Genomic DNA, 16,192 nt, shown 5'->3' with positions numbered 1-16,192 from the left:
CAGATGACACCACTGTAGTGGGCCAGATCTCAAACAATGATGAGACAGAGTACAGAAAGGAGATGGAGAATCAAGTGGCATTGTGTCAAGATAACAAACTTTGCCTCAATGTCAGAAAAACAAATGAGCTCGTCATTGACTTCAGGAAGCAGGGTGGAGTACATGCCCCTGTTTGTATCAATGGTGCTGAAGTGGAGATGGTTGAGAGCTTCTGGTCTGGTCAGAAAGCTAAAGAAATTCAGTGTGTCCCTGATGATTCTTGGCTTCCTATCTGGATGCATCACAGCTTGGTAGGGCAATTGCTATGCCCAAGAATTCAAGAAATTGCAGAGAGTTGTGAATGCAACCCAGTCTATCATGCAAACCAGCCTTCCCTCCATTGACTCTGTCTACACTTCCCTCTGCCTCAGGAAAGCAGCCAACATAATCAGGAACCCCTCCCACTCTGGTCATTCTTTCTTCTCCCCCTTCCATCGGGCTTGAGAGCACATCATCAAGCTCGAGGACCGCTTCTGTCATGCTGCTCTAAGACTCTTGAATGGACCTCTTGTACGATAAAGATGAATTCTTGATCTCCCAATCTACCTTGTCATGGCCCTTGCACTTTATTTGTCTATCTGCACTGCACTTTCTCTGTAATTGCAATGCTATATTCTGCATTCAGTTTCCTTTTTACCACCTTGATGTAATTATACATGGCATGATCTGTTGGGATGGCACGCAAAACAAAAGCTTTTCATTGAATCTTGATACATCTGAGAATAATAAACCAATACTAATCCCTGAAGCAAAGGGTGACCTGACAGAGGTATATAAACTCAAAATAAGCACAGATATGGGTAGATAATATTTTTCCCACAATAGGGCTATCAAAAACGAGAACAGAGATTTAAGGTGATTAACTATTTCAACAGTTCCTTTCAAGCCCATGACCAACCAACCATGCTAAGGGTTGTTTCAATGTTGGGTGTTAGGCATTGCTTTGGGATAGTAATTTTGCCTCTGAGCCACCAAGGTAATGTGTTCAACTAATGCTCTGAAGACTTGACGACATCATATAAAATGATGTTCGGAACATTACTGAGGGAGATCTGCTCTACCTCTAATGCCAATCTTTGGATGAGACATGCCCTGTGTCTCCACTTGAGTAAATGTAAAAACTTCCTGAGTTTTATTTGCAGGAAAGGAGAAAAGTTGTCCTAATGACCTGGCCAACGTTTATTCCTTTACCAGTATCACTGAAACAGATTTCTATACTGAAGTTGTCTGCTGCATTCCCCTAAATTACAACAACTGTTTCATTGCTATAAAAAGGGGTTTGTGATGTTCCGAGCTTGTGTAAAATCTGCTGTAGAAATGCAAGCCTAGCTGGAAGGGAGATCATGAGGCAGGAAATCTAAGATGGGAAAGAAATGATGCAAAAATTCATTTTTAAAAGCACTTTTATTTAGCCAATTATTGTCTAGAAGTGGAAAGATTTTGTCACAATCTTTGGTATAATTCAGGTGGGGAAATAAAATGTGCTGCAGCTTTTTTCAGTCAAGGATCTCAGAAGTGGTACCTGTCTCCAACAGGGATGTTGAGCAGGAACATTGCTGTTCAATAAATAAGAAGACTGACATTTTTAGTGACCATGCATGGGAATCGCTCTATTATAAAACTGCATTAACTGGAAAACAGCCCGTATCGCTATTTTTCATAACGTGAAGCTGTGTCATCTGCACATGCATCAAGAAATGAGAGTTAGGAAAAAAATGTTTATTTACTTTTTTCTACATAAATTTTGTAAAAGCAAATTTTTATTCCCTAGCCTAGATTTTTTTGGTAGTGACTTGTGAATTCCACATGGGCGAATTTCCATTATTGAAAGCTTTAATGTGAGGGTTGCTTGATAGGAATATCATGGGCGTTGTTTAGGATATTGGAGCAATCTATCATGCAAACAGGCATAAGTTGTAGTTTTCACAGTGGAGAGAAGTTTCTTGCTTTTCATCTCTTGATTTCCTTAATGAAAGAGGTTGACATATTAAATGACCTTTTGACAGGTAGAATATTCTGCATAAGCTCTTGGGTTTGAATTTAATGCTTGTTTTTTTTAAGAAAAAGAACTTTTCATTATTGAAGGATACACATTGTAATCCTGGTTTCTGTTGAGAGAATTGGTGCGTTCCAGGCCAAATTAAGACACCTGCCATATTACCAGGCAGGAGAAGGGAATATTCTTTCATCCTTGAAATTTTAACTGAAGCTTAATTCTTGCACTTGTATCAGAAGGCCATAATTTCGCTCACACTTCTGTCAGAGAGGGGTGGAGTAATGGGAAATCCACAAAGTACCCATCAAAAAGATCAAAGATTTTTTTGAAAACCTCCAATGTTTTTGTGGATCAGGTTATTTTCCTCCTTGGTTTTGGTTAATAGGCATTGCATAAATGTATTGATGAATGGATTGTTTTTTTATATAGATATATATATATATAGATATATATATGTATATATGTATATATATATATATATATATATGTATATATGTATATATATTCTAAATATATATACATGTATGTTTTTTCCCAAACTAGTTAGAATATGAAAGCATTAACAACTTGAATTAACTTTATAAATCTCCTCTAAGCCTAACTGATTAAAGAAAATCAGTTAAAATTTGAGGAGATTTAGAAAGAAGCTTCAGAAGCTATTTGCCACAATTTCAGAAATTATTAGTGCTTGATACAAGCTACGTTTTGAACCACTTGGGCCTTTGTGTACTCTTTGGTTAGTTAATCTATACATTAAATTCATTTAGTCTGCTTTGCTTTACATCCTGAAATTTCTTTACTAAATAAAAGCTATCAATTTAGGGGATAAGTGTACCCAGATGTTTACTATTTACTGGTTTAAGGTTATGGCCCCTTGTTCAAGAATGCTTATGGTATATTTTGGTTCTGTCACTTTGTACAGATAGATTATGTTGCTTTACTCTTGGACTCTGCACTGAGCTCAGTTATCCTCTGAATGCTTGGGTGCACTTTGCATCCTGTCCCTCGGGTTATGTAGTCCATTTGAATGGGGTCGTTGGACAAGATTGAACAGGTTAAAATCATGCAAGTGGCTTGCATGCAAGGTTCTGAATTAGGAGTATGTGTAGGTCCCTCAGGCCCTCAAGCCTCCTTTGTTAGTAAAACTGTGGTTGATCAACTTGCTTTCCTGCCGAAACGCTAACATTCCTGCAACCCCTCTGCTCTGGCTATTCTTACCATCTATCCAATATTCTAAAACATTTCTACAGTCTTTTGGGAAACGTAGTTTCCAAGACACAACTCTATCTTAAGTATCCAACACCTTAATGTTAAATGGTGACTCCCTGGTTCTAAGTTCTCCCACAAGAGGAAATATCCTTTCCATATCCACACTGTCAAGACCCCTCAGGGTCCTACCTTTCAATCAAGTCCCCTGTCAGTCTTTTAAACTCCAGGGGATAGAAGCTTAGTCTGTCCAATTTTTCCACATTAGACAAGCTGCCCTTTCCAATAAGCAAACTCGTAACCCTCCTGAACTGATTCCAATGCATTAACATCCTCCCTGTGGCACACCGCTCATTACATCTTGCCAGTTGAAAATGACCCATTTATGTCTGCTGTCTCTTGTTGGCCAACCAATATTTTATCCACAAAAATGTTACCTCCTACACTGAACTTTTATTTTTTGAAATAATCTGTAGTACAGTATTTTGTCAAATGCATCTTGTCATACTTACCTCTTTAATCTTTGCTTATTTTAGTCAGTCATAATAGTTTTGATATAAACTTTTATTTTTAATCATGTTTAATTTTATTTTTATTTGTCTCCTCGTTTGATCTGCAGGGCCATGGAAATAGTTTAAGATGTATGCATTTGATTACTGCCAGTTACTACTGGTTTCCAGATTCAAACATGTGAAATAGACAATTCAAATCAAAGGCTTGGGAGATGAAAAATAATTTTACTTAATGAGCAAGAGTATGCAAACTATCCTATAGTAGCATCACATATAGAAATTACAGATCAGTAACAAACACGGAAAAAAAAGCTCTTGTTTTGCTTTAAACTAAGACTTTCTTGAGAAACCCGTTTTAAGTTTTGCCTCTTTCACTACGTTACTGTTCTTTACAAATGGTAATCATTGTACATTTCAATGACTATAAGCAAGCCCTTGCATGCTTGGATGGACCCAATGAGACCTTCCATCTTGCAAGCCACCAATTTGCCCCTAACTTCAGTGCCAAATGTGACTTGCTGGCAGCACTGTACAAATTTGATTAATCTCATTTACCTTGTAGTAACCACAATTCTTGGAAAGCCTGGTGAAGTCCAGCCAAATGGGATAGTTTCAGCTTCTAGAAATCTCATAACTTAGTCAGGCAGCGATGGTTCTTTTCTTTTTTGCTGGAAATTGTACGACCTATAGAAGCCATGCAGAAGATTTCCCAAGATACATTTAGGCTTTGCAGTTCTATAATCGTGCAGAGGATGAGTTTATGGAGTGGTTTGGATCATACGTGACTTGGTCAGATACCTTTTCTTCCTCTTCATTCCTTTCTTCTGCCCAGCACTCCTCTTTGCTTAGCTGGGCCACCTTATCTAATATGGGCTTGGTGGAGCATACTGAGTGGATGGAATGCTCTCTCCCTGTGATTTTGGTCTGAAGACTTAATAGGTGTTAAAGCAGGCTGTCTGGTTTGGGTCAGGACTGTGGATCTGCCTGTTGTCAACTGGCAAATTGCCTAGCTTTGATCAGTATTTAAGCTCGTTCTGAAATTTCTTCCATCAGCTGTTACTTGGTGTCCTCGGGGACCTTGTTTTACTCTTATTGCCCTTTGCTTGCATCCAGAGCACTTGTCATATGGTAAACAATTTACATGGGGTTGCGTCATCTTCAGTTGTTAACAGATCAAAAAATAAAGATGAACGAAATAACTGACAAAATAAACTGGAATAATGCTAGCATAAGTGTTGTGAACACCAGTTTATTTTACATGCAGCTTGAAAATGTCTCAATTTATTCAAGTTATTAAAATAGAAAATGCTGGAAATGCGGAGATTACTCAAGGGTAGTAATCTCTGGATTGCTGCCTGTGCCACACGCCAGTGAGTTAAGAATAGGATGAATTGGCAGATGAATGTGTGGCTAAGGAATGGGTCAGGGTTTAAGATTTATTGATCATTGGAATCTCTTCTGGGGAAGGTATGACCTGTACAAAAGGGACAGGTTACACCTGAACTGGAGAGGGACCAATATTCTTGCAGGCAGGTTTGCTAGAACTGTTGGGGAGGGTTTAAACTAGTTTGGCAGGGGGATGGGAACCAGAGTGATAGGACAGAGGTTGGTGCATTTAGTGTATGAGTAGATGCAGAGTGTAGAAAGACTGTGAGGAAAGATAGGCAGTTGAAAGGGCAAAATTGCAGTCAGTTGGATGGGCTGAAGTGTGTCTACTTCTTAATGCAAGAAGTATCAGGAACAAGGGTGATGAACTTAGAGTATGGGTAAGTATGTGGAACTGTGACATGGTGGCCATTACAGAGACTTGGCTGTCTCAAGCGTAGGAATGGTTGCTGGATATTCTGGGGTTTAGATGTTTCAAAAGCGACAGGGACAGAGGTAAAAGAGGTGGGGGAGTGGCTTTGCTGATCAGGGACAGTGTCACAGCTGCAGAAAGGGAGGATGTCCTGGAGGGATCATCCACTGAGTAAGTGCGGGTGGAAGTCAGAAACAGGATGGGAGCGATCGCACTATTGGGAGTATTCTACAGACACCCCACCCCCCTCCTTCCCCCCCCCCCCCCCCCCCAATAGCAGCAGAGATGCTGAGGAGCAGATTGGGAGGCAGATTTTGGAGAGGTGCAAAAATAACAGGGTTGTTGTCATGGGTGATTTCAACTTCCCTAATATTGATTGGCACCTCCTTAGTGTAAAGGGGATAGATGGGGCGGAGTTTGTTAGGTGTGTCCAGGAAGGATTCCTGACACAATATGTGGACAGGCCGACTAGAGGAGAGGCCATACTGAACCTGGTACTAGGCAATAAGCCTGATCAGGTTTCAGATCTCAGTGGGAGAGCATTTTGGAGATAGTGACTATAGCTCCTTGGCCTTTATCATAGCCTTGGAGAGGGATAGGAGCAGACGATATGGGAAAGTATTTAACTGGGGGAGGGGGAATTATGATGCTATTAAGCAGGAACTTGGGAGTGTACATTGGAATAGATGTTCTTGGGGAAGTGCACAGCGGAAATGCGGAGGTTGTTTAGGGAGTACTTGCATGGGGTTCTGGATAGGTTTGTCCCATTTGAGGCAGGGTAAGGATGGGTAGAGTGAAGGAACTGTGGTTGACAGGAGATGTCGAATATCTTGTCAAGAGGAAGAAGGAAACTTACTTGAGGTTTAGAAAGCATGGATCAGACAGGGCTCTGGAGAGTTAGAAGGTAGCCAGGAGGGACCTTAAGAATAGACTTAGTAGAGCTAGAAGGGGGCATGAGAAGTCCTTGGTGAGTAGGGTCATGGAAAACCCCAAGGCATTCTACGCGTATGTGAAGAATAGGAGGATGACCAGAGTGACGGTAGGACCGATCAGGGATAAAAGAGGAAACATGACTGGAGTCGGAGGAGGTAGGGGAGGTCTTTAATGAATACTTTGCTCCTGTATTCACCAGTGAGAGAGACCTTGACGTTTGTGAGGATGGCGTACGACACGCTGATACGCTAGGGCATGTCGACGTGAAGAAAGAGGATGTGTTAGTACTTTTGAAAAACATTAGGATAGATAAGTCACTGGGGCTGGACGGGATATATCCAAGCTTATTACAGGAAGTGAGGGAAGAGATTGCTGTGCCTTTGACGATGATCTTTGTGTCCTCACTGGCAACAGGAGTAGTGACAGATGATTGGAGAGTGGCAAATGTTGTTCCTTTGTTTAAGAAAGGGAGTAGGGATAACCCTGGGAATTACAGACCAATGAGTCTTACTTCGGTGGTGGGCAAATTATTGGAGAAGATTCTTATAGACAGGATTTATGGGGATTTGGAGAAGCATAGGCTGATTAGGGACAGTCAGCATGGCTTTGTGAGGAGCAGGTCATGCCTCATGAGCCTGACTGAATTCTTTGAGGATGTGACAAAGCACATTGATGAAGGTAGAGCAGTGGATGTGGTATACATGGAATTTAGTAAGGCATTTGATAGGGTTCCTCACGGAAGGCTCATTCAGGAGATATGGGATCCAGGGAAACTTGGCTGCCTGGATACAGAATTGGCTCGCTCATAGAAGACAGAGGGTGATGGTAGATGGAGCATATTCTGCCTGGTGGTTGGTGACCAGTGGTGTTCCACAGGGATCTGTTCTGGGACCCCTGCTCTTTGTGATTTTTTAATAAATGACTTGGATGAGGATGAGGATGTGGAAGGGTGGGTTAGTAAGTTTGCTGATGATACAAAGGTTGGTGGTGTTGTGGATAGTGTAGAAGGTTGCTGTAGATTACAACAGGACATTGATAGAATGCAGACCCAGGCAAAGAAGTGGCAGATGGAGTTCAACCCAGATAAGTGTGAAGTGATGCACTTCGGGAGATCGAATTTCAAGGCAGAATACAAGGTTAATGGCAGGACTCTTAGCAGTGTGGAGGAACAGAGGGATCTTCGGGTCCATGTCCATAGATCCCTCAAGGTTGCCATGTGGGTCGATAGGGCTGTTAAGAAGGTGTATGGTGTGTTGGCCTTCGTTAGCTGGGGTATTGAGTTCAAGAGCTGCGAGGTAACGTTGCAGCTCTATAGAACTCTGGTCAGACCACGCTTGGAGTATTGTGTTCAGTTCTGGTCACCTCATTATAGAAAGGATGTGGACGCTTTAGAGAGGGTGCGGAGGTGATTTACCAGGATGCTGCCTGGATTGGAGAGCATTTGTTATGAGGATAGGTTGAGTGAGCTAGGGCTTTTCTCTTTGGAGAGAAGGAGGATGAGAGGTGACTTGATATGTGTACAAAATGATAAGAGGCATAGATCGAGTGGGCAGTCAGACTTTTTCCCAAGGCGAAAATGGCTAATATGAGAGGACATAATTTTAAGGTGATTGGAGGAAGGTATAAGGGGGATGTCAGAGGTAAGTTTTTTTTTACACAGAGTGGTGGATCCGTGGAACACACTGCCAGCAGAGGTTGTGGGGGCAGATACATTAGGGACATTTAAGAGACTCTTAGACACAAGAATGATAGAGAAATAAGATATCTTTATTAGTCACATGTACATCGAAACACAGTGAAATGCATCTTTTGCATAGAGTGTTCTGGGGAAGCCCGCAAGTGTCACCACGCTTCCAGCGCCAACATAGCTTGCCCACAACTTCCTAACCTGTCCGTCTTTGGAATGTGGGAGGAAACCAGAGCACCTGGAGGAAACTCATGCAGACACAGGGAGAACATATAAACTCCTTACAGACAGCGGCTGGATTTGAATCTGGGTCGCTGGTGCTGTAAAGTGTTAAGCTAACTGCTATGGGAGGGAAGGGTTAGATTGATCTTAGAGCAGGATAAGTGTCGGCACAACATTGTGGGCTGAAGGGTCTGTACTGTGTTGTAATGTTCTATGTACTCAAGGCCAGGCAGAAGCTGTGGAGAGAGAGAGATGAGATTAGCATTTCAGTTGGTGTCTCCAATGAATGCTGCCAGGCCTGCTGAGTATTTCCACCTTGGTTTTATTTCAGATTTCTAGTAGCCCTGGTATTTTGCTGCTTAGATCTTAAAATTCATATGTTTGTTGCATATGGTCTTTGTTGTATGTGATCATGATATTTAAGGATGTGGACATCCTTTATGTGTATATAATAAGGATGTGGACATCGCTGGCAAGCCTAGCATTTACTAACCCTCAATTGCCTTTGGTGGTGCAGCAGCTTCTTGAGTTGCTACAGTCAATCCAGTGAAGGGTCTCTCAAAATGTTATTGAGAATTGCAACATTTTGACCCAGCGCTGTGCACAACAACCTAGGTAGCCACCTAGTTAATTTTGAAGAGCAGATCTTTAGCACCACAGTTGGAATGTTATCGGGAGCCCTTATTCTTTGCTGCATTTAGTTCACACAGCTACTTGATATCGCACACTGAATCTTGTTGTTTGAAAAGTAATATCTGTGATGGTGGGAACCTTGCAAAGAGAATTAACTGGATCACCCACTCACCACATCCACTCAATATAGACATCGTAATGGTACGGAATTCAGCTCCTGTTGTAATCTGGCGCCTCATGGAACCCTAGTTTTGAGCTGCTGGACCAAATCTGTTTTTCTTGAAATTAGTGGTAGCATTACACCACACAATGAAAGATGATCACTGCATGAAGATGCAATTTTGTTTCCTTGTGGGCTACGCAATGGTCAGTTATAGTAATGTTGAATATGGGTGAATCTGTGACAGGTTGTTGAGGACAAGGTCAAGGAGGTTACCTCAGCACCTGCCTCATGCTCATTCTAGGTCCAGGACTTGGCCAAGTATGCTGTGCTTTATTATAGATGTGAACGTGCTTATGGCATCACTGTACAGGTACTCAAATATAAGGTTAATTCACATTTGTGGTTTCTAATCTCTTTTTATGAGAGAATCCTAATGCAATAATTTATTTTTTTTTGGAATGGGGTACTGTAAATGCCTTTTTCTTTTCAGTATGTACTCCGGTTGGTCTCTCCAGAATGTTCACAGTAATGGGACAGTTGCTTGTAAAACCAACAGTAAGTAATGAAAACTTTTGCTGTAAGTATAACGAGTAGTTCTGCTTTAAGATGCTACTATTGAAAGGTGTCCCTTTTGTAAATTGCTTGTGTCTACACTGAACATGTTTGCTGCTATGTATTTTTTATAAGGATCTAGTAATTTGTGTACTTCAACCATGTTTCTCCCGTCATAAACCATGCAAGCTTGACAGCTTGTGACATTTTTTTTAGAGTGTGCTCCAATCAGAACCACTAACAAGATTTGTAAGAGATCATCAGAAACTTAGACAGGCTTGTTAATGATATGATCTGTGAAATATTCCTGTGTAAAGCCAATAATATAAGAGCAAATTAACTGATATTTTGCAAGCCATTAACTTTTATCTTATTTTCACTAAATACCATGTATTTCTTTTGGCAATCCTGCCTTCTATTTTCAGTGTTTTTTATGTTCCTTTCCTATAGATTGGTAAATGTATGGTGATCACATTTGTTTTATATTTGATGGGTGGCGTTCTAGTGGAAATCACTTAAAACAGAAGCTGTCAAACCAAATCAAATCCCAGTGTCACAACATTCCAGCAGGCATGTCAGTTCTCCATTTTATGCATATTCAGGAGTTCAAGCATTATTGGATATTACATCCCACTGTGGCTTTTGGATCTTGCTCCCTGGCCTCTGTAGCATTATTGTAACAAGGGGAGAATATAAATTGACACATCATGATGTTTATCGTCAGATGAACTATCAGCTTAATCCTTCGACCATACTTGCCCAGCATTCTTTCAAATTTCCCTTTTTCCTGTGTAACTCTGCAATTTCATGGAGTCGTACAGCACGGAAACAGGCTCTTTGGCCCAACTGGTTAATTTTGACTGAGATACTCCATCCAAGCTCGTCTCATTTGCCAGTGTTTGGCCCATAACCTTTTAAATCTTTCCATCCATGTACCTGTCCAACTGTCTTTTAAAAGTTGTTTTTGTACCTGCATCAACTACTTCCTCTGGCAGCTCATTCCACATACATACCACCCTTTGTGTAAAGAAAAAAGTTTCCCCTCAAGTTCCTATTAAATCTTTCCTTTTTCACCTTAAACCTATGCCATCTAGTTCTTGATTCCCCAACGCTGGGAAAAAGACATTCACCCTATCTATGCCCCCTCATGATCTTATACACCTCTATAAGATCAGCCCTCATCCACCTATGCTCCAAGGAATAAAGTTCCAGCCTGTCCAACCTCTCCCCATAACTCAGTCCCTTTAAGTCCTGGCAACGTCCTTTTAAATCTTTTCTGCACTCTTTCCAGTTAAGTAACATCTTTCCTATAGCAGGGTGAACACAGTACACCAAGCACGGCATCAACAGCGTCCTATACAACCGCACCATGACCTCCCAACTTTTATGCTCAGTGCCCTGCCTTACGAAGGCCAGCATGCCTAAAGCCACCTTCACTGTCCAGGGCTCTGGATGGGTTCTGCCGTCCACTATGAAGGTCCTACCTGGATTTGACTTTCCAAAATGCAATACCTTTACACTTATCCGAATTAAACTTGACCCACTTATTCAGTTGATCCAGATCCCCCTGTAATTTTTGATAACCTCCTTCATTATCCACTATATTACCTATTTTAGTGTCATTTACAAACTTATGAACCATGCCTTGTACATTCTTATCCAGATCACTGATGTAAATGACGAACAACAGTGGACCTAGCACCAACCCCTGAGGAATACCACTAGTCACGACCTCTAGTCCAGGAAACAACCTTCCACCATCACCCTCTGCTTTCCTCCATCAAGCAAATGGTGTATCCATTAGCCAGCTCTCCCTGGATTCCATGCAATCCGTCCTTCCAGAGCAGTCTACCATGTAGAACCTGATCAAAGGCCTGACTGAAGTCCATGTAAACCAAGTCTACCACCCTACCCTCATCGACTTTCTTGGTCACATCATCAAAAAACTGAATCAAGTTCATAAGATATGATTTCCCACACACAAAGCCGTGCTGTCAAAGGTATTCCTTTGCAGTATTTCTTGCGTCCTGCAACTTGTTCTCTCTCACATGCCTATCAACTTCCTTTTGATTCTTTTGCCACGTAACTACTCAAAGGGGTAATTTCAAGTCACTAAATAACCCACAAGTACATCTGTGCGATGAGGGAGGAAACCCAAAGATCCTGGCGGAAACACACAAGGTCATGGAGAGAATGTGTAAACTCTACATAGGCAGCACCTGAGTTGGGATTGAAGCTGGGTTCCTGGAGCTAACTGCTGCATACATGTGACTGTTCTATGAATAAAAAAACTGGAAATCTGAAATGAAAACAGAAAATACTGGAAACTCACCACAAATCAGGCAGCATCAATGGAAAGAGAAACAGAGTTAATGTTTGAAGTTCAACAGAATTTGTTAAGTTGCAGAGAAACTGGGGGAGGAGTGTGTGGGGCAAGGGATGTTGAGGCCAGGGATGTTGTGAGTGCAAGTTGTAAAGATCATCTGATCAATGGGTTAATGGGGCTACTTAGAGAAAAAGTGGAACAAAAATGAGAGTGTGAGAGTATAGACAAAGGAACATGAAAAAGTATAAACTGCAGGGCTGTAAGTTATGCCCAAGAGTTTAAGTGCTAATGGAGAGAGAAAAATTGAGCTGATATCAGAGATGGATGACTTGCAGCAAAAATGGGTTGCTCTGATATAGAAAGAGAACATGAGTTACCTGAAGCTGGAGAATTATTCAGTCCTGAAGACTGCAATATGCCCTGACAAGGTAACATGCCTCAATGACTACCGACTAGTGGCTCTGACATCCACCATCATGAAGTGCTTTGAGAGGTTAGTCATGGCACGCATCAACTCCAGCCTACCAGACAACCTGGACCCATTGCAATTTGCCTGTCACTGAAATAGGTCTACAGCGGATGCCATCTCCTTGGCCCTACACTCAGCTCTGGAGCATCTGGACAGTAAAGACAACAAGGTTAGACTATTGTTTATTGACTACAGCTCTGCCCTCAATACAATAATTCCAAGCAAGCTTGTCACCAAATTCCGACACCTAGGACTCAACGCCTCCCTTTGTAACTGGATCCTTGACTTTCTAACAAACAGACCGCAATCAGTGAGGATAGGCAGCAATACCTCTGGCACAATTATTCTCAACACTGGTACCCCACAAGGCTGCGTCCTCAGCCCTCTACTCTACTCCCTATACACTCACGAATGTGTGGCCAGATTCTGCTCTAACTCCAAGTTTGCAGATGATACCACCGTTGTAGGCCGTATCTCAAACAGCGATGAGTCGGAGTACAGGAAGGAGATAGAGAGCTTAGTGGAATGATGTCATGACAACAACCTTTCCCTCAATGTCAACAAAACTAAAGAGCTAGTCATTGACTTCAGGAACGGGGGCGGTGTACATGCACCTGTCTACATCAATGGTGCTGAGTTCGAGAGGGTTGACAGCTTCAAGTTCCTGGGTGTGAACATCACCAACAACCTGTCCTGGTCAAATCACGTAGATGCCACGGCCAAGAAAAGCTCACCAGTGCCTCTGCTTCCTCATGAGGCTAAAGAAATTTGGTTTGTCCCCTTTGACTCTCACCAACTTTTACTGATGCACCATAGAAAGCATTCTATCTGGATGTATCACGGCTTGGTACGGCAACTGCTCTGCCCAAGACTGCAAAAAGCTGCAGAGAGTTGTGGACACAGCCCAGTGCATCACGGACACCAACCTCCCCTCCTTGGACTCTGTCTTTACCTCTCGTTGTCTTGGTGTAGCAGCCAGCATAATGAAAGACCCCACCCATCTGGGTCATTCTCTCTTCTCTTCTCTTCCATCGGGTAGAAGATACAGGAGCCTGAGGGCACATGCTACCAGACTTGAGGACAGCTTCTACCCCACTGTGATAAGACTATTGAACACTCGGTTCCCTTATATGATGAGACGGACTATGACCTCATGATCTACCTTGTTGTGACCTTGCACCTTATTGCACTGCACTTTCTCTGTAGCTGGGACACTTTACTCTGTACTGTTACTGTTTTTACCTGTACTACATCAATGCACTTTGTACTAACTCAATGTAACTGCACTGTGTAATGAATTGACTTGTACGATCTGTTTGTAAGACAAGTTTTTCACTGTACCTTGGTACAAGTGACAATAATAAACCAATACCAATGACTGAAGATGAGGATGTGTCCATCCAGCTTGATGGGGCATCATTAAGGCCAGAGGCCGCAGACAGATGTGCCAAATTGGGAGTGGCATGGAGAATTAGAGTGACGTGGACCAGGGAGCTTTGGACTGAAAGAGAATGCAGGTACACAGCAAAGTGGTTAGCCATCCTGCATTTGGTTCAACTGTTGGAGAGGAGGCCACATTGTGAACATCGAATACAGTACACTAGATTGGAAAAAGTGCAAGTGAATAGCTGCTTCACCAGGAAGGACTGTTTGTGTCCCTGGATGTTGAGAAGGGAAGAGGTGAAAGGACAGATGTTGTACTCTCTGCGGTCGCATGGGGAATTGCCATAAGAAAGTTGTAGTTGTTTGGGACAGAAGAGCAGATCAGAGGACCACTAAAGTAATAGTACCTATGAAATGCTGAGAGGGGACGGGCAGATGTCTCTTGGTGGAATCTTGTTGAAACTGTCGGAAATTATGAAGAATGATCCAGTGAGTGTGAAAGCTGATGACGTGGAAGGTGGAACTCTATCCTTGTTCTGTCCAGGAGGAAACTGGATGAGAGCAGAGATGTGGGAAATAGATGAGATGTTGCCAATGACTCTTCAACAATGTGAAAACCACTGTTCCGAAACTGTTCTATGATTGCCTGGTTTCTGACGAGTTGCTTTATAGCTGATGTATTGTTCTGGAGGTAGTATATTTTGTAAAGTTGATGCCAATGGTACAAGATCATTTGAAAAGAAATTGCTGAGTTGTTTCAAAATGAGGAATATTGAAAGAATGCAGAGCCAGAGGATAACAGTCTTGCACTGGATAGTTCAGCTAAAGATACTCATAATCATCCCCCAATTTTTATTCTCTTTTTACAACAATTCTATTGATGTGTTTAAAGTTTGAGTTTGTAAATTAGTGTTTCATTGGCTTGACCCTTTGAATAGAGAAAACAATTGTCCAGTTTAAAAATAACGTTGCAGATAATATTTGCTTAATGTAAAGTAAAATGTTTCCGAAAACACAGAGGAGATGTTATGCATTTTGCTTATAACTTTACAAGGACTGGGGAATTTAATATTGCAATAATTTCAGCATATCTAAATTGTTCTACTTAAGTTTCTTCTACTTTAGCTGTCAATTAACAAGCAATGCAATTGATAAATCAATAATTAAATATTTAATTTTCTTTTAAAAATTCACCAAAGAGTTTGCGCTTGCTTTCTGCTGCTGTGCTATGCTTGACAGACTACCCAATTTTTCTTCTTTTCAATTAACTGGAAAGTCGCTTATGATTTTTTTTAAGAAAAAAAACTTCTACACAAGTTAGTGCGCCAAAAGCAATCAACTTATCTCTTTGGAGGATGCTTAGAGTACAGAGGCATTGCTGGAAAAAAACATGCCTGCAACATAATAGGAAAGTGTTGCATATTCTGGAAAGTATGCCAAAATATAGATCAGAAAGGCTTGCAAAAGAAGACAGCAGGTGAACATGAAGATTACAAGCTAAGGCAACTAAATAAAAAGCGCAAGAGAGAATGTGGTCACATAGATGAAGGTTGTAATCTTGTACTTGAAAATGTGGACATGACAGATATACTTGATAGATATTAACTCGGGCTTTCAGAGATGTTAGTTACTAGATAGTAACATTAAAGGTTTTTAAAAAAAACTACATTTATCAAGACTTAAGACATCCTTGTATCCCAATATACTTCACAACCAATAGATCATTTTTGCAGTTATTATTGTTGTTGGTAGATCTAAAGCAGCAGTCCATTTGTGCACAGACCTGAAATAATTGCTAGTTGATCTGGATATTCATCATCAGAGGAGGTTGAGGGAGCAATATTAATCATATACCAGAAAATCTGCCTGATCATCTTCAGCTATAGCCGAGAGATGTTTTGTTCCAGGTGAACAAGCAGGCAGGGTTTAATATCTGATCAGAATTCTAGCATCTCCCACATTGATGCACTCTGTCTGTATTGCACTGTAGTATCAGTGCCTTGCTGTGGATGGTCCAGGTCTCAGAAACATGGGAGCACTGGTAAATTCTGCTGCCTGGGAGACAGTGAGTTTTCTGCCAGGTGTGAGATCTTGATCTTTTTTAAAAAAAAAACACCTTTTCCTCAATAGACCAAAGGTTGTGCTAGTGGATTAAAAGCATTGATCCTTGCAGGACACCGCAGGTCACAGACCTTCAGACAGAATTGCAGCCCTCCACTGCTATCTTGTATCTTATCCTTTGTCTTCTGTGGCTAAAATAATTTTGAATCCAA

The 16,192-nt window shown here is 41.5% G+C and overlaps 1 protein-coding gene across 2 annotated transcripts in view; it reads left to right on the top strand.

Annotated features, from left to right (window-relative positions):
• The window catches only part of lmbr1 (limb development membrane protein 1), a 167,728-nt gene that overhangs the window by 78,429 nt on the left and 73,107 nt on the right, over nucleotides 1-16,192 (top strand). Inside the window, exon 8 of one of the 2 annotated variants that reach the window (XM_052016196.1) lies at nucleotides 9,680-9,744. The exons of the other annotated variant lie outside the window; for it this stretch is intronic. Coding sequence (XP_051872156.1) covers nucleotides 9,680-9,744 — 65 coding nt within the window. The remainder of the gene's footprint in view (nucleotides 1-9,679; nucleotides 9,745-16,192) is intronic. 2 annotated transcript variants of the gene reach the window in all.

The sequence above is a fragment of the Pristis pectinata genome, chromosome 5 (assembly GCF_009764475.1).
Source record: "Pristis pectinata isolate sPriPec2 chromosome 5, sPriPec2.1.pri, whole genome shotgun sequence".
In the NCBI taxonomy this organism is placed as follows: Eukaryota; Metazoa; Chordata; class Chondrichthyes; order Rhinopristiformes; family Pristidae; genus Pristis; species Pristis pectinata.
This window is presented reverse-complemented; position numbering and strand designations above follow the sequence as displayed.